This window comes from Formica exsecta, unplaced genomic scaffold (genome assembly GCF_003651465.1).
Source record: "Formica exsecta isolate Colony F162 unplaced genomic scaffold, ASM365146v1 scaffold591, whole genome shotgun sequence".
NCBI classification, from domain to species: Eukaryota; Metazoa; Arthropoda; class Insecta; order Hymenoptera; family Formicidae; genus Formica; species Formica exsecta.
In genome coordinates, this window is record NW_021853185.1 from 784274 (window position 1) to 804101 (window position 19828).

The following is a 19828-nucleotide window of genomic DNA, read 5'->3' on the forward strand; positions in this document are numbered from 1 at the left end:
GCGAACGTTACGCTGAGTTCCCCTAAAGTTTTTTATGCTAATCCCAAATTAATTTCAGCTAACAAAGAAAAGAAGTCGCATGCTGACGCGTGTAAAATGTCAAGCAGGTAATCAAGAACACATTAGTCACAATTAGTTGCTCTACAGTAATTCCCATGTAGAGTCTAAACTTCTCTCCTTTCATTATTACTCGGAAAGTAAAGTCGTTTGCACAATTGATAGAATTTTCTATTAACGAACTTTTTAATGCAGATAATGTTTACCGTAAAATAAGATGCAAAAATAATTACACACATTGCAACATGTTATAATAAATCGAATGCAGCTTTTGCATTCTTTCAACCGATTGAACGATTGATAGAAAGCTTGTTTGAGACTTTACTACTTTGAATGAACTTCGATAATGACATTATTATCACTTTACGGCTCAATAAATGTTTTCAAATTTCCCCTACGAATTTGTATGTTAACTTGATTTACGAAAACAAATGTTACCCAAGAGGATTATCAAACTCATTGACTTGTTGTTGCAACGTATCAAAATTTATATTAGTGTCAATATATACTCTGTTACAGAGTATTATTTCATCGTAACTAATGCGTTAGAAAAAATAATCTCGTTAAAAGTCTTATATAATAACAATAATAATAATAATAATATTATCAAATCAAAAAATAAAATTTAACGATTAATTAAAATTTTACGATTATTTTCAACACAAACGTAATGTATAACATCGTGCGAATAAAAGTTTTTCAACTTGTCTTTTCTACTTATCATCATTTTACTTATTGTCAATTTTCATTCGTTTTTTGTGCTTTGTTAAGCACAAAGAAATTCGAGACCGGCCCGTATCGGAGCGCGATGAGCAAAGGTTAAGCGACGATTGTTACAACATGCTCACGTCGGCTAATTACGAGCTCTTTGAATTCGAATACGCTTCACAAATTACTGTTTTTTGGCCTCTGGCGTTTTGTAGGCTCGCTTTATCAGGCAAATTACGAGCGCGCGTAATCGTGAAGGAGAAAAAACGCGGAGGCGTTTATTCGGTGAATGAAGTGCATCGTTCAAAGTGCATAAAACGTTCCAGAAATTGAAAGCACGGCCGCTTTAAGAGGATTGAATAAGAGGATTGAAATAAAGCAAAGGGAAACAATCCCTTTTGCTCAATCGATGAATAAGATATCCCACTGAAAATACCTCGATAACGTTCCTACTTACGTAACAAAAATCCTTTCGAAATACGAAAAAGGAAAAAAGAAGAGAAGTGAATGAGCATAAGTTAAACATAAGTTAAAAAGTTAAGTCGCTGTGGAAGATGCGCGAACTCTATATAATTGCAAGTTTGTTCATTAACAATTAACACCAAAATTATATTTACGATAATAATATCTACAAACTAATATCCACAAAAATTACAGTAAAAATAAATATTATTAATATGAGAGAGAAAAGTTCTAACATATCTACCCAAATCGTAGAATTTAAGAGATTTTTTCTAACTTGAAACTCCGCAATTTAAAAACGTTTGCTGCCCGTAAAATGTTTAATAAAATTATCCATCTTTCCCACAAGCGTTTAACTTGTAAATCCTGCCAATCAATCTATGTCCAAAAGTCCAGAGATAGAATCTGGAAAACGCCGCGAGGCAACAAAATTCCTCTCGCTCTTCTCGTGGTGAAATAGGTGGTGGAATACGAGCGCGAAAGTGAAAATTGTTAGTGATGAACACGAGGGATCGCATCGTTGTTGGAATATTGATAATCCGGAAAACGTATCGGTTTCGGCGTCTGACACTCCAGCGTTGGCGTTAATTAATGAAAACAAACGACGTCTCATATTTCAGAATATCTCCGACTTTCCTCTCCCGTCGCTCGTTTTCTCGCACTTTTTTTTTTCTTTTGCGATAGTCCGACAGATAGGAGATTCGAGGAGAAATTTGGAGAGAGAGAAAGAGAGCGGTGAGGAGGAGATGTGTATAAATCCGGCCGATGTCGAGCACGGCTCGCTAATAGATATTAATGGAACCCTTTTCGTCGTGGAAATTCGCTCGGTTTTTCACGCCGACTGCGAGGCATGATCGCAAAAGCCTTCAGAGCTCGCTTCGTCCGAGAGGAATTAAGCGAGGAAAAAATGGGTTTTGACGAGGGTCGGAAAGCATAAGGGGACGAGGAGGGTTAATGGGCGACGGGCAAATCACGCGTTGCAAATCGAGCCGCGGTGATTGCGCTGCGTAATTTCGTCACAAGCGCATGCATTTTTTCTTTGATCTACTTTTGAACTCCATTTGGTGTCCCGAAAACAATGTTTCACGAACGACGGTTTGTTTCATGACGTATACGGGCCGAATTTATGAACGATGGACGGTTGCCGTTAAAACGATACGGCGATACCAACAACGTTGCGAGGCCGGCATTCGAACGCAATTTTATCGCACGAGCGCTAGCGAACATCAACATCAAAAAATCGATGAAATATTTCGGCTTGTTTGGCGCTGAGTTCGTTTATTCTTATTTGCCATGCAGTATGTCATAAGATCCAATATATAAAAGCCAAAAAAAAAGTTATTCAAGCAAAAACAGACTTTTTGACAAAGTTGGATACATTATTTTATCTCGCGAAGATATCAGAAAAATCAATCTTAATATTTATTACATTTTCTTATCCATATTGCGTTTAAAATTGCAATCTGCGCTGGAAGTTTTATTACAAGCAAATTTATATGTTGACTGAAGACACGAAGTTTGTTTCTTGTTTCATCTTTCGCATTTTAATTTAGATCAACCGTTTATGTATTTATAAAATAAATATGAACTTTTAAATATATATATATATATATAATATCAATTATGTATTTTCTCAAAGAGATATTACATTTTTTTTATTCTTCATTATTTTTACTCTTGCGAGATTTACTTTTTATCACATGTCGTCGTAAAAAGATTAATAGTTTATAGTACATATAGACGCAATATAAGAATATACCCATACCTGGTAATTTCTTAGTACGAAAGGAAGCATTTGTGATCATAGACTTTGAAACGGTTGGTGTGGCAGTTGCCGGAGATAATGCAACGCTAATTCCAATTGGTCCATCGCTCGGTTGACCTAACAATAAGACACAATAAAAGAGATTATAAAATATTTATTCTTAGAATATGAATCTTATATTTAAATTAACATCAAATTTAAGCTTAATCATATGAAAATAATTACCTGATGCTCCAGAACTGGCAGAATTTCGTACAGCATTGGTAACCAACATTACATTTGGATATGCTTCATAACACGCTCTATTATGAATATCTTCTATAGCTTGATTTCCTATATACCAGCATTCGTTATACCTACAAACCGAGATATTTACTAAAGAAATGTAATTCTATGTATGAAGATGCAGTATTAGCACAAATTAGTTTAAACGCTATGCTAAGTTTATATTTGTTAATATATATATATATTGTATTTATATAAACGGTAATCTTTGATGAGTTAACAAGTAAATATTATCATTAAAAATATTGTTACATTATACTCTCTTGCAAAAGTGAAATATTTTTTGAATATTATATTCCCCTCAATTGTATTTATAAATAGAAATCGACGTAACTTTAATAAATTTAAACTGATGAATAAAGACTAATACAGTAAAAATAATACTACGATATTGACTGATCTGGTGGATCTCATTTTAAAGAATTTATCTATCTAGAAAATAAATTATCGTAGATACATCACTCGTATCCTTAAATATGTCAAAAGTTAAATTTAAAAACAAACCAAAAAAGTATTTCTACGATACATATTTCGCGAAGAACAAAAGAGACACCTTAACGAATTGCAGTAATATGCCGCATAACGACGAAGCCATCGTGTTAACGGGATGAAATTTTTCTGAGGTTTCATCGGAAGGTAAAAGAGAGAAAAAGGGAGATAGAGAAAAGGAAAAAGGAGAGAGAAATGGCCAAAGGTCAAATATACGTACGAATATCAGTACGGAACGGACAGTGACAGTGTGCACTGACATCCACAGGCTCGAGGGTAATCGACCTCAACCCTCGAGCACCTCTCCGATCTCAACCGCTAATTAAGACTTTTACTTTTTTCACGACGAGTCTCTCCTATCTCTCGAAGCGTCTCGGACGGCTGCGAATCATCGCGTCAAACCAGAGAACGGTTAGTTACACGGCGCAGCTCGCGAGAGATGGCGGAGATGAGAGAGAGATCAAATTTTGGTAGGTGGCGGATCTTAATTAGATTCTGACATCGACGACATTCTTTCGACGCGTTTTATGAAAGTTTGATAAACTGGCTGGACGTCAGGCAAGCAGCGCGATCTTATTCCTCTCTCCTTGCTGACACAGTAATTAAAGTAAATTAACGCGAAGACTGTCGCAAGATATATTTTTTTCAATAAATCGGTACACTTTTTCTTTTATTTTTCAACATTTAATTCTTGTTTTTATTTCATCGCTGAAATCGTCTAAAAATTCAAGTGCAAGTAAAAGTCTGTTCTAAAGACAATAGGATATATGCAAACCGCATGTGTTTGCAGCAAAACAATTGTTTTGTACGTAAAGTGTACGAAATATTCAACTTGCTTTTAAGCGCTTTTAGCAAACCTTGAATCGATCATTTTTACGACATCTCGGACGTTAGCACAGGTTTTATACTGAACATAAAAGCGCAGATATATCGCACGTTGACGTGTCGACGCAGCAAAGGAAGGCCTTAATTAGCACTCATAATTATTCGTAATTAGCACTTGACGCGCGCGGTTCAGACTACTCTCGACGGACTCTCCGGATAGTGGTGGTGGTGATGTTGGTGGCGGCGCCGCCGCTACTGGCTATAAAGAGGCAACGTAAACCGCGGACGGAAAATCGCCTCTTTTCATACCCGGTACTCCAACTCTTCAGCAGGCTTTGTATATAGGTATATACGGCGCCGCCTTCCTTTCGCTCTTTCTTTTCACTCTCTGGCGTCCGTTTTTCCACCCCCTTACCAACAAGTCCTTTTTCACACAACTCTATCTTTCTTTATATCTCCTTAATCCAGGAGTGGGCTCGCGCCGCTCGAACGGAGGTTTCCGCGAGTTTTAACCGACGCTACCCTATTTTCGTATCTCAAGCAATACACAGAGAAGATTTATAAACGCAATTCTAAAACGATTGCGGCAGTATGACATCTCCCAAGTCTTTTATCTCTAAATCTTTTCGTCATGGAAAAAACTCTTAAAGTTCTTAATTTTTTATAACAGTATTTTGTGACGCTCGTCGAACAAGATTTTCGAACAATTTATAATCGAGCATTTCAAAAATCAAATTGATTGACTTCACTTTTTATAAATTTCTTAATTTTACTAACACATATACAGTGAATATAATTACTAATGCTTTCTAGTATTAAAATTTAAAAATTTTAAAAAGTGGAGTTGATTAGTGTTTGGTTGTTCAGAGACTCAATAGTCATCTTAAATAAATGTGAAATGAAATATTCTATTATTCATTTTTATTTCAGTTTTTAATTTATTATTTCACAAAATTTTTTTGTGAAAGAGATCTTGTTCGGAATTGCATAGAAATTACAAAATTTTATCTGCTCTTCGCTTTCCGCAATTTTTCTGCGATTTTCAGCAAGTTGAATTTTTCATATCCTATCTTCCTCTGTCGTGCCAATGCTGATCAATTTTTCAATATCATCTAAAAATTGTTAATTATTTATCCGATCCATGATAAAAATTGCGCTTTTGCTCGATTTCTCTTGGTAAATAAATAAATTAGTAAATGTACGTTTATTTTAATTATAATATGTAATCTCGAAAAAAAATGTTAACGCATTATTTCATGCGCAATCATGCAATCCGATGCTTTTTTTCTTATTTATGTTGATATTTCTAATGAGGAGGAAAACTACACGATAGAAGGGATGATAATAAAGCAGCGAATATTTTACGTGTCTAATCAGGAGCGCACGGGCGGAGAAGTGAAAAAATACACAATGGCTCGATCGATACGCACTTTGTAATAAGTCTATGTTTTTCCTGGCCGTGTGCATAACCCACATTAAAACGAAAGAGAGATATGCAGATAGCGAATGCGTGCAGAGGGATCTCGCGAGGGATTTAGATCAATCTCGCATTTAATTCGATTACTTGCGTGCCGTGTTGCTCGTGCGCGGATTAATTCATACGACGACCCGCTTGTCCCGTTTTCCATTCTGTGCTTTAATGAGCAGCGCGCGAATGGCGAAACGTATAACATCGCACGACCGGCGTGAAAACCCGGCCCGGACATTAGCCTTTTGAAATTAACGCGAAAGCGATCCCTATCGCGCGAATTTCCTCATTCCGCTGGTATCTGGTCTGGTCGTGCTGTTGGTCCTTTTAAAGTTTCATCTCTCGTAAAACTCATTCACGATACTGCTGCAATTTTGATAGCGAATTGGATAAGAGATGAAGAAAAAGTAATAATTGTTTTGGGAATTAAACTCAATGTGAATCCGCGTAAGATCGCCTCCATGAAACTGCATGTGCACCAATCGTTCCGCGCGAGAAAGAGAATTAAAAAAAAAAAAAACTAGAGAAAAAAATCAAGGGAATCATAATCATCAAAATACTAATTTTGCAAATATAGTAGTTATCAAACGACATATTATTTTCGAGCAATAATTTAACATAATCTAAAGCGACAATGCACTGAAATAAATTACTCAAAACAAATAATCTTTTTTTTAGCTATAAGTTTGTTACATATGTCTCGCACACTGGACCCTTTTTCGCACGAAATACCGTTAGAACAAGTAACATAAAAGGATCGACGGCGTTACAACGGACAGTCGTTAATTGCTTTACCGCGATGCGGTTGTTTCCGGCGCGCTGCGGCAAAATCCACAGAGACGTGGCATGCAAATCTCGCTGGGTTCGGCCTTAACACTCGACTAACAGAGAATAAGATACGCCACGGCAGGGCGCCGACAATGTTGCCGGCATTATGAGAACAAACCCTCTCGCCAGCGAGCTATCGTGGCGGTTGGCTGGATAGGTCGGTGTGGTGGCTTGTCGGTACACCCTTTCACATTTAGCCCCGAACTCGTTACGCGGTTCGAGGGCCGCGAGCATTGAGTTACAGTTAACTTTAAGTTATCCTGGAACTTGCCGTCTTTGAACTTCCGGAAAACTGCCAAATGGACGCCCGCTACACGTTCTCTGGAAAGGTCCATTTCCTCGTGAAAACCCTAAAGGAGATTCAAAAGAGCGAAAGGTGAACCGGTATCTAGCCGCTTCTTTTCAATTCTCCATCCGTAATGTTATTTCTAAATCAACGTATTTCCGTTACCAGCAAATACAGCTGGTTCGTTACGAAAATAGAATAAACTTTAATTGAGATTCAATTATCAATAATTAAATTAATTTAAAAAATTCGATGCTTGTTTAATACAACAATACGCGAAATAAATAATCTAATAGATTATTAATAACAATCTTGCGTTTGCTATTAATTATGATTTTATATTTTCAAGTTTCTGTATATATGTATGTGTGTATATATGCATATGAAATACATAATACAAATATCAAAAATCTAATATGTATCGCGGGGTATATTGAAGAATACATTAACATATGCAATACAACTGGTAAAAAAAAAAACAATATATAAATTCATTGATACTCTTTTCGCGACAATAACAAACTGCATGGCTTTATTAGCTCAGTATTTTCGCGTCGCTGGCATTGTCATGGAATGCATACAACAAATTTCCGATTCAACATTGTTTTTGAGCTCGACATTTTTTATGTATGTATTTCTATCCATTGAAATCCCTCGTAACAGCGTGTTTGATGTGTCGTCATTTTAGTTAACAGACGATGTGCAAAAAACTGAGATAATATAAAGGACATAAATCGTACCGTGGATGCAAAGTGAAATAAGGAAAAGGAGAGAAGAGAAAATACATGCATATGTCCTACTTTCTCGTGATTTATAAAAAATAAGCTAACTCGCCGAAAAAATTGGCTAGCTCATATAATAATTAATACTCTAATCGCGAAACGGTTGCCGCGAGAAATCTCGCGTTTAAAAAGCAATTTCGGCTTGCTTGCTATAAAAATTATTATACGAGAGGTCGCGCAAGATACGCGAGGAACGAAACACTCTCTGCCTGCTCCCATGGAGGGTGTCGTGGGAGCAGGCAGAAAGAAGGCCGAGGGTTGAATGTAAAAAGAAAACGAGTTTAGCATCCCGTCGGAAGGAGCGACGCCGCACCGCGCAGATTCTAAAATACGGAAGCTATTAGCCGTAGTTTCCCATGAGCATTACCTTCCCTTATGTGTAAATGATGCAACCCCGTGGAGGCCTGTCCAACGTAAACCTCCCGCGTTCAATCTGTACCAGAGATTGAAACCGTTAAGAAAATAATTGTGTAACAATTATATCTATAAGAATCTTTTTTAGAGCGGCATATCAAAACGTGAAAATATAATTTCTAAATAAAATCAATACTAATAACATTGTTAAATAAAACCAAATAAAAATAGATGTTTTAACATTTTTAAGTATAAAAATGTATATTTTATTAATCTACCGTAAAAATTGATAAAATGTAAAAATCATATATGTTTCATTCTTATTTACATTCTCGAATATAAATAATATTAAAATAAAATTATATTTTTTTATTACCTATATATATATAATGAAAGCAGAACTCGCCTTACTAATTGTATAATTTTTCATTCTACTTTGTGTCTTTAAAAAATTTCGAGACCCTTTTTTGAATTATAATCCTTGATCTGCAACCATAGGGCGTGCAATCTGCGTTTAAAGCTGTACGCGGTCGTTGCGCGTATGTAAGTTATAGTGTTGCTCGGGTGAAAGCACAACAAGCGAGCACACCCGCGCGGTACTAAAGGGACAATACACGAGGAATATGTTCTCTATTTAAAGGCATGATGCGTGCCGTGAAATTTATGCCTCACGGGAGACTCGCTGAATTTCGACCCGCTTTAAAAGTCTACTTTAAAAGCGTTACATCATGGAATTTAAAGAGTTTGAACTATCGAATGCTGCGCAATATTGTACCGAATTAACAAGTAGAATTTGATAGTCAATTTTGCAAATGTTAGCTTCTTGAAAAAATATTATTCTCACATATCGCGTTGGTTTAATTCTATCTTGATTAAAACCAAAATTACTATTATTTGTGTGTGTGTGCCACGTATAATTACACATTTAATACAATAGAAAATAGAAACATATGCCATGCTTGGAATAAAATAATAGGAATAAAACAATTCCAGTAACAAGCACACGAGATAGCAGACTGTAAATTACGAAAAAGATTCGTTTGTTAAGTTCTTCTCGCATCGCAGAAATGAAAAAGCAGCTATATGCAGCGCAGCAAATTATATCTCATTGCAAAAACGCTCGAATGTTGCTTCTAAATAAACGACATTTAGAGAATATTCAGAATCAATGAATTCTGGCGAGATGGGAAATTACCTCGCCAAATTGTTTCCACCTTTTTGTAATTTTGCGATGCGCGCACTCTGTAATGAGATAACTAAAACAATAGCCAGTTTGCCAGACAGAAACAAACCTTCATTTTCTCCATCTCATATCAGCGCTACTGACACCACCCCCGCGCGCTCCTCACTTCATTTCGCCGAACCCTTTTAGCACATTCTCCCTATTCTTTTTCTATTAATTTCTATAGTACTGGGTAAAGCGCTATATCGGTGGATGGCTGATAAGAGAGGGTGAATTCAACTTTGAATTCTCAAAGCGTTTATCATTCTGCTGTTTTTTTTTTTGTTTTTTTTGCATACGTACCATTCCTGCCTCTTTCAGCTGTTCAGAAACCTTTTCCAGAGTCAAAGTCGTATACCTCATTACAGTTCTTTGGAGCTATTCTCGCTATTACTCAACGAGATCACGTTAACGGGGAACCGTATTATGTATAGGTTGAATAAAAAAAGCATAACGCCCGAAAAACGGTAAAACTGAATTACTGCGGATACCGGAATAAAAGCGGAATTTAAAGTTCACACTATGCTTTTCCTTTTTTCATTGATATAGCTTAATTTCCTAGTTTGTAAAAGCCAAAAAACGAATGCAAGCCCGTTGATCTTTCATTTTAAATACTCGAAAAAATTCTATCTTTTATATATATGTAATACCACGAGTAAAAAATTACTTTTTGTATATTTTTTATTTTTATTCCGTTATCCCCCAAAAAAATCCAAGCAATAATGATAAGATTAATACATCAATGCCCAAAACCTTGCATTCTCGGCCTTATTATCGTTGCGAAAATTAGAAATTTAATATATATTATATTAGATAATAATATTTAGTGATTTAGGAATTTTGTGCATTCTAATAACATTTTCTTATTTCCGCAACTCTATTATTATATTGTAACTTGATCAAATCAATCTAATATTTGATAAATTTATAATAACAAATAAAATAATTGGCACACGATATTATTAGCATGTCGTACACAAGTGACAAAATGTAAAAAAATATCTTGTCAGAAAAAAGTTGCTTCAAACTATCAAATATTGAGAGACGTTATCAATAATTTTCCGATTGACATACTTCCGTTGATATCGACAAAATGACGCAGTCGAAAGCTTCTTATAATAAATGTCGATCACTTTGTAATCGAGGCCATGAACATCGACAGTTACGTTTTCGTCACACGATTATAAAATGACATATCGGCAGTTTTACTTACAACAAATCAGCAACAATGAGGGATATTCTTCACCGCCATCGCTTTTACCGCTAAGGAAAATAAACCATTGTCTAGGATCCACTCTTATTCCATATCTGTAATATAAAATATAAAAAAATAAATAGTTTTTTATGACAAATTTTCAAAAAATAATTGTATCACGAATATCTTTGCATAAACACAACTAAATAATAATTGCAGTAAACAAAAGCAATAATAATTACAGTAATTTCCATTTGAATATGATATGATTATATCATTTACATTAACATACATAATTATGGAGTAATAATGATAACAAAAGCGATAATATAACATTAATTCTAATAACACATTAACTCTAATAAAAGATATGCACGATATGAAAAAGAATAAACTATATTAGTTTCTACGAAATAATATGCCAGTTTCACACACATACTTAATTGCATGAAGAATAAAATGGCTGTTGATATAAATATATTTATATTTAACAAAATATGCAATCCTATATCTCTTGTTATGTTATAAATAAAATAAAATCAAGAAAAAAATAATTATTAGAGGCAAAAATTGACACGTTTTCCATTATAATCTTTAGTTTTTCATTACTCGTGTATTAAGTGCAACACGAATCAAGAAGTAAATGCCTCATTATTATAGTCTATTTCTGTTTCTCTGTTACGATCTTCTTTACAGAGATAGTTGAGAAAAACAAGAGATAAAATGAGAGATGAAAGGAGGGAAAGGAGTCTGCTCATATTCTTTGTTCTTGAGATAAATAATAACCGTCACATCGCACGATGTAAAGGGGAAACCCATGCTGGAAAACAAACCAATTTTCCTAGCAGGACAACTCAAAGAAATGTAGAAAAAAACGCCTGTTTCATGATTGACTGCGATCTTGATTTGAATCTGTGATTTATTTTGATGGCGCACGTCGGAAATTATAAACGACGCCCTCAGACTAAATCATACCGGATTATTTATTGGCAATTTCGTAAAATGGCACTTTCTGTGTGCGCACGAATCATACATTAATTTCTGTGCATATATCAAACGGAGTTATGCAGAAATAGGACGCGTAATAAAACAAATAGAATATGCTAAACTACAATATTCAATTAAATTATGTTTGTCTCCATAATATAAAGAGCTATATTGATTACAAAAGCAACGTAGAATATGCAAAGAGGATTTACATAAATTTAATATGTGTTTCATGTATAAAAATATAGACATTAATAAACTCGAAATTCTAGCGAATGAGAATAATTTGTAAATAACGCGTGAGAGAAAATTATCTTTCCGTTTATCCCTAAATATAATAATATATATTCCACGACTGTGTTATTACTATCGTGTACATAAAAATACGTTTTATATGCCTTATCGTTACATTATCTTGAAAACGCAATTTGCGATAGTATCGATCGAACCCATCGAGAACATTATTTTCTCGCGAGTCACACAAGGTAGGTGTATCGGCCGAAAAAAGGTAGCTGACGGTGTACACTAATGGTTTCAGGTCGTACGTGCACGCTAACGATGATAAACGAGACTTATGGGTCAAGTAATTAAAGTATTCCAAGTGGACGCGGTTGTTACAGAGAGACAATATTTATTGGGACACAATCACCAACCTAGTTCTCTAAGAAAATGCGATCAGTCATGTTGACGCAGTTACGGTAATTGGATAGTAGCATACAAAAAATATCATTTATAATTAATTATTATAACGCGCCGTGTGACAGCTGATCGGTAATAATTTATGAAAGTGGCTTTCACACGTCATATTATATGTATGTCAGATACATATAAATAATGCAAACTCCATCTTGGATATATATCTATAGCAATTATTTGTGCATGAACCCGTTAAAGTTTATAACTTTATTGTTATATCTACAATTAACTTATTTTTTTATGTGCTCTATCATAAATAATACGTAGAAAAGTAATTTAATTGCAGACATAAAAGACAATTAATCATCATCAATTTTATTTTACTTTGCGGTCGAGCAAATCTATCAAAGTCAAATAGTAGAGAATAGATTCTACATTAAAATAATAGCATAAATTTTAAATATTTTATTCTGTTCCGCAAATGCAAATAATAAAACCCATTGATATCAATACCATTATGCATAAAAAATATTATTCAATAACCCATTCGTACACAAATGTTTACTTTAGCGGAATGGAAAGATTAATCGACAAGAAAGGAAACAATCACTCAACACCGTCGATGATTAAACCGATCCTCAATACGCGTGTACACATGATGGACGAATCTCATAAAGCCTTTTTCAAGTACTTGAAAGTTGAGGAAATATCGCACTTATCGAAACTCATCGCTCCGAGGCGTGAGCAGAAACGATATTAAATTTCTTTCCCGGCGGGAATAACCGTCTTGATCCGAGAACGCCCGTTAAATCCACGCTCGTTCTTCGCCCATCGGAGTTCGTTAATACAGCGTCACGATAAAATCCCCAATTTCGCATCGAACGTGATGAGAGGAGCCCTGGGGTGACTCTCGGTGAGTGCGAGTGCGCGCAAAAGTCCAGATTGGAAGAGTTATGGCGCCAATATGCGACGGGTCCGGATGAAAATATGAGCGCGCGCGAACGATTCGCATTAAATATTAATAAAACGCGTAGAACGAGAACGTCTTCTTCACTTCTATGATTGTAAAGAACGCAACGGATGATTCTTTTTCTCTGAAATTAATGGAAAGGCCTCAGGACTCGTTCCAAATGTCGGATTGGCCCGATGAGACGAGATGGATTGTTCTCGAGGAAAATTGGAGAAGCCGTGAACGCAGCTTGGTTAATTTATTTTTTGATATTTATCTAGATGAAATACACGTAGAGTACAGTAGCTCGGTTTATTAAAGATCCCTTTTAAAGCTCAATATATAATGTCAATTTAGTTACTTTGTATCTGAAATTTTTTTCTCTCTCTTATTATATTTAAGATATAATATTCTTTCTCTCTTAATTTTCTTTCAATACTAAAAATATTCAATAAATACATTATCTCATTTATGTCCGTGACATCTCTCTTCATCATTTTATCTTTCTTCTGGATCAATATATTTTTTAATTTGCGCTTAATTATTTTCTGTCCCATTTCGAGCTATCTAGAGATATATAGAACAAAAGATATATAAACCGATAATAATATATCACATGCGAAAACATTAAAAATTTCCATTATCAGATTCCCAGAGACGTTAGTACTTCTTTCCGAACTATAATATCGAATTATAGAGTCCGTAATCCGGATGAATGGTGAACGAGTTACATTTTAACACGACACGCGACATTTTACGAAAATCACTGATAAAATAGAATGATAGAAATGATCACTGCGACGGCGTATTATTCTATTTATTTTATTTATTTTATCCTTATAAATATCCGATATCCACAACAAAATATTTTTTCAATGTGTCGTTAAAAATTTCACTGCCATACCAGACTGAGATTGAGCAGTATTATTTTCTATTCTTGATATTTAAAAAATTTGATATGTAAATACTTTAATAGAAATATCATGTATTTTTATATCATACGCAAATGTCTCTCATATATTTATATTGTATATTATTTATGATCTTTGAAATATTGTTTCTGCTGCGATTATAAATGGCCTGGCAACCAAAAAAAAAAATGAACAATTAATGTATTCTTTGTACATAATCTATGGCACAAGAAACACATTAATAATTTTATATTTTCTTATTTGTCAGTTCATTTATAATCCCAGAACAAAAACAATAATTTTTCAAATATCACAAATTTAAAGAATTCAGAAAACACATATGAAAAAAGAGATTAACGTGCATCACAGACGCGCTAATGGATAGAAAATAATTCGAGAAAACCGAGCCATGAAACAAATGCACTGGACGGTACTGACTGCATAAATTATGACTGCGTGGCGGTTCTATGAAACAGTTTCAATCGATGCGAATAGGAAAGACAAAGAAGAGGAAACTTCAGTAACTCCCTTTACCCGTCCCCATGGACTTTTATCGATAGCAAGGGAACCTTTCGTCGGGGGTTCGATTAATTGAGCTCTCTCGCTGCCTTTTTTCACTTTGCAGAGAAGCATCTACTTGCTTTCTTACGTGCTATTTTCAGTCGCCAATTCTTCCTTCCGTCTCTCCCACCCTCGTCTTGTCGATTAATCTCGATCGCAATGGAATCGTGTCGGCAACCTCATCCTCGCGATTCGATCACCGCTTGCGTTCTTCGCGAATCGAGTCTAAAAAGGACTTTTTGCCGGTTGGAACGAATCAGTTGAGAACGCAGCGGCATTAAATGGTTACGATTCTTTCGAAGTACTCGATTGGAAGTGCCGATAAGTTAATTAAGAGGTGACGACGGTATGCAAAATTATCTGGCCAATTGAACGTTATATCATACAAAAGCGCATTGTGAAGCGCCATATCTATATTAATGAAGAATAATTTTTTAATTTACTAGAAGATATTTGCAGCTCTGAAAAAATATTCTTTTACATTATAAATGTAAACTTGTCAATGCTAATAATATATAATCTTATTAATTGCTAAGTTCATAGAAATAATATATACAGGGATATATTCAAAGAAAACCATGCAATATTTATATGGTAGATAGGACATGTGACGTAAAAAGAAGATAATCTATCTAAATCTTTATCTCGATATTTACCGAAGGTGTTCCACATGTCCTTCTTCCGTTTCCATACACGCTTGGCATCTTTTTCTTGCGGATCGCAAAGATCCGCAATCGCCGGTTGATGACAACTGACTGATTGCCGGTGAAATCTTCTGTTATAAAGTATGTATGGAAATTGAATGAAAACATTCAGAACGCGGTTTATAAACACCTAGGTAAACATCGCAAGCGACACGTAGAAGCCAAGTCAATCATGATGCTAACATACAAAAATATTATATCTCAAAAACAATTGAGTTTTTAAAGTATGTATGGAAATGGAATGAAAACATTCAGAACGCGGTTTATAAACACCTAGGTAAACATCGCAAGCGACACGTAGAAGCCAAGTCAATCATGATGCTAACATACAAAAATATTATATCTCAAAAACAATTGAGTTTTCAACCTATGTTTACTAAGGTTTTTTTTTTATTTTGGTATGCTGTGTTCTATCTACCATACAAATATTGAATGGTTTTTTTGAACCTGTGTTATACATGTGTATGTATTAAAAAAAATATATATTTTACTAAAAATTTATATATGACTGTTTCTCCAAAAAATAAATATTTATCAAATAAATATTTATTAATATAAACATAATATATGTTTAATATATTACTAATTTTAAACTATCTCTTTTACGGATATGTAAATTTTATAAGCCAATTAAAGACATTAATCGAACTCCAAAATGCCTTTAAACATCTCACAAAAGAATTTTCAAGCGATTTCGACTAGAATCGTTTACGATATCTTCGGCTGCTCGCAGCTGCGTTTGTTTCAGGTTCGTATGAAGCGTGTCAGGGCTACAACGAGCAATTACGTCGCAAGAGTTCCCTCGAAAGTTTTTCCACGTTTAACGAGCGTGATAAATTTCTGTTACGCGCCCCCGGGAGCAGCCGGACGCGAGGCCGAGAGTTTACAACGACGATAAAAATCTCGTTGAAATTATTCATGGACAACGCTTACGCTCCTCTCTCACTCTTAGAAGAAAAAGGTAGCTCTCTCTCTCTCTCTCTCTCTCTCTCTAACTTATTCCTTCAAGAATAATATTCTGCAAGGGAGAAGCGTCGCGGGATTATCAATGACGCCAATACGCGTGAGAAAGAAATCAGTTCTCTGACAATATTATCTTAATTCAAATTAGATATTATTTGTGTGAACAAATTAATTGTTGTTATTTTTCTAAACTCTAGAGATATTCATATTTTTTATATTTTTTGCGTCAATATATAGTTTTATAAATAAAATTAAAAAACTTTATAATTTTAATTATTCAAAATTGCGCATCGGTTCATAGCCACTGTCGCAGAAAGCTAATTGAATTTTAATTGAAAGGCGAGATACGGTCAGTTTTCCGCTCCATCCTACTATCCATAATTACATCATTTACTATTATTCGTACTTTTCTTTCACCGGTAGCGCAAAAGTAATGATTGGCATTTCGAGAAGTCAATCGAATAATTCATACTAAAAATATAAATTTCAGCGCCGAGACAGATAAAATTATCATAATGATAATAATGCATAAATTATATCTCGTTCGATACTGATATACGGAATAAGTTATACAATTCAAACTAGTTCAATTTTTACGGCTTTCTTCATTTCTTTTGCAAATAAAACATTCTATGTTACACGATATTCATATTGTTATCTTTTTATAAAAATATATAATTCTGAATTGTCACAGATGTAATGATCTATATTAATGATGGGCTATATGTATTTTAATTCTTTACTATGCTACTTTTATTTTTATTATACTTTTCACCTTTTATTACCGATTCTTATCGATTCCTCAATATTAAATGCTATATTTGTGTAATATTTTAATAATAATACAATGTCCCTAGTTTTTAAATATATCAATTTTTTTTCACATGCAGTGTGCGTCTGATGAGATACGAGCGTATCAAAACAGATTATGCAATCTTACTAGTCGACCTATCACGCTGTATCAACAACACTTACTGACAGATTCCAAATAACATCCACTTACACGATCGATCTGTAACCATCTCTGAAGAACAACGAATAATCGCACTGTAGCAGTTACAGTTACAAACTCAATTCTGTCAGCTCGTCGGCAATCGATTCTTTTTGTCGTACGCCGTCAATCGCTACGGTAGCGCATCCATCAAATCGATGGGGGCGCTTTTGATCGCCTTTTGTTCCCCTATCGGATTTCTATTGGTCACAAGGGTGTTTCACCTCATGCAGAGACATTCTCTTTCAGTTCCAGTGAGCAAGTAACAACTTCTTGATAAAGCTATTACTTGTTAGGACTTCCTCTTTTTTCGGTGTTATTATAACTTTAACAAATACGACCCGATCGTTAACGTTTTCTTCCCTTTCGTGTTTTTTTTTTCCCCGCGAAATTCACGCATTCTGATCCGAATGATGGAAAGCTTTAACTTAAATGTCTTTTGGAGGATTGAAAAAATCCCGTAAGACGTATTCAGAACAATGATGTCTCGTCAATGACACGATAATTTTTCGCAATTTGTGATTGTTTATATATCTTATTTAAATTGATGACAAATCTATCGCAAACTATGCTTTCATCATGATCCGCCGCGTAGTTAGACAAGAGTAAAATATCATCGATAAGTTGACTCACTTTATGAAATTTTCCAGCAGTAACCGGATACCGCCAATGCCCAACAGTAGGAAGCCCCAGTTGACAAATCCCGTGAAGTTGTCAAAGCCAGAGCTCCACGAAAAAAGACTGTCTCTAGGACGATGACATCTGTAAAATAAAAGAAAAAAATAGATTTGCAAATATAATAAATCTAATATAATTTGTACAAAAATAAAAGAACTTGCAAAATTCGTTTCTACTCTTTCGTTATTATAGCGATCTAATCAATAATTTTCCAGCACAATCTCTATAAATAAAATTTATTATATAATACAATAATCCTTAATAAAATGTATTCTGTAATAATATTACATTTTTCCAAGATTACATTATAAGTAACATCTTCACTCTATATTTTGTATTCCTCTCTTTGCGATCTCTTTATGAATAGCGAACTCGTTATTATACCTACTAACCTACGGAAATTCGATAATAGACCGTTGCTGAGTCGCTGAAGGAGAAGGTATTAAGGAGAATATTCTCATTCTGGCGCCATACTAGCAAAATGCTCCTCGTGCGCGAACAGTATGAAGAAAGACATACGAACGTCATAGGGATGAAAATGGAGCAATAAAGGGGCTTTCATATCGCACGGTTATACATGTCCTTATATCAATTTACGAACTGACGTATAGTTCACACGTGACGACGCGGTAAATGATATGAGTCATTTTCATCGCAATAAAAGATGCTCGTTATATGGCGAACGTTCGAGCAAGCAGATCTGTCTCGAAGACACTCGCGGGATTTACGATTCTCCCGTGTTTCCCATATAAATCTAGCAAAATGTAGTTTATAACAAACGATCGTAGCAAGATTACTGCTATCCGTACGCGACCCTTTCACTTTGTACTCTCGGTGGACGTTGCTTTACATCCATCAAGACATCGCAAATTCCGTTTGAACTACGTACCGCTAGAGTATCAAGATGGGCAGCAATAACAACGCATTCTCCGGATCCACGAAAGATACATGGAATGCGTGTTTCACTTTCAGAGCACATATTTTAAGCTCTTTCCAGTACAGCACGCTTCTCTTATAGAAACTTTAACGCATTAATATTAAAAAATCTATTAATTACGCATGTTAAAGATAAAAGTATTACACTGACAATGAAATATACAGACAAATTAAAAAATTGATTTAAAAAGTAATTTTGCGTAAAAGTTTTTCATATGTAAACAAAAATTTCAATCATGCAATTTTTTTCAGCAAAATTAGCACGTATTCTCTCCTATTCGCAATAACCAATTATATATATTGTTTTTTTAACTTACTATAGCGATACGCGGTACAGTTCATCCGTTATAATCCACCACTATCATGAATCACGAGCGCGCCTTATCGATCAAAGATACAAGAGGCACTCGAATGTTTTGTGCACAAGATAAAACCCTTTCGAAAAGTTTATATGATGATCCTTGTCGGTCCTCGCCGCGAGCGCGCAACCAACAGAGGGATGATAGACGCGTATCGTGGAAGCCGATTACGGAGACGCATCCGGCATATAATCCACCCAAGAGACACCAAAGACAAGAGGGTTTTGTGTTACGACCCTCCACCATGCGCTATAGATATCATTCAGATTTCATGCATGGAGTATTGTTGGCGATGTGCACTTGTCAGTCACACGAGAGATCGGCGCACCATATGGAATCTCCGATATCTGAAGTGCTTATTGAATGTACATGACGACGCAAAAGGATCTCGAATGGTACTGCGGTAAATCGATTACATAGTGGAGAA

The 19828-nt window shown here is 34.9% G+C and overlaps 1 protein-coding gene across 1 annotated transcript in view; it reads right to left on the minus strand.

Moving 5' to 3' along the window:
- LOC115242388 (diacylglycerol O-acyltransferase 1) overlaps positions 1 to 19828 on the minus strand; it is an 89210-nt gene that overhangs the window by 56959 nt on the left and 12423 nt on the right. Inside the window, exons 2-3 of the mRNA XM_029818643.1 lie at positions 18062 to 18190; positions 10745 to 10839 (exon numbers count right to left, since the gene is read on the minus strand). Coding sequence (XP_029674503.1) covers positions 10745 to 10839; positions 18062 to 18190 — 224 coding nt within the window. The remainder of the gene's footprint in view (positions 1 to 10744; positions 10840 to 18061; positions 18191 to 19828) is intronic.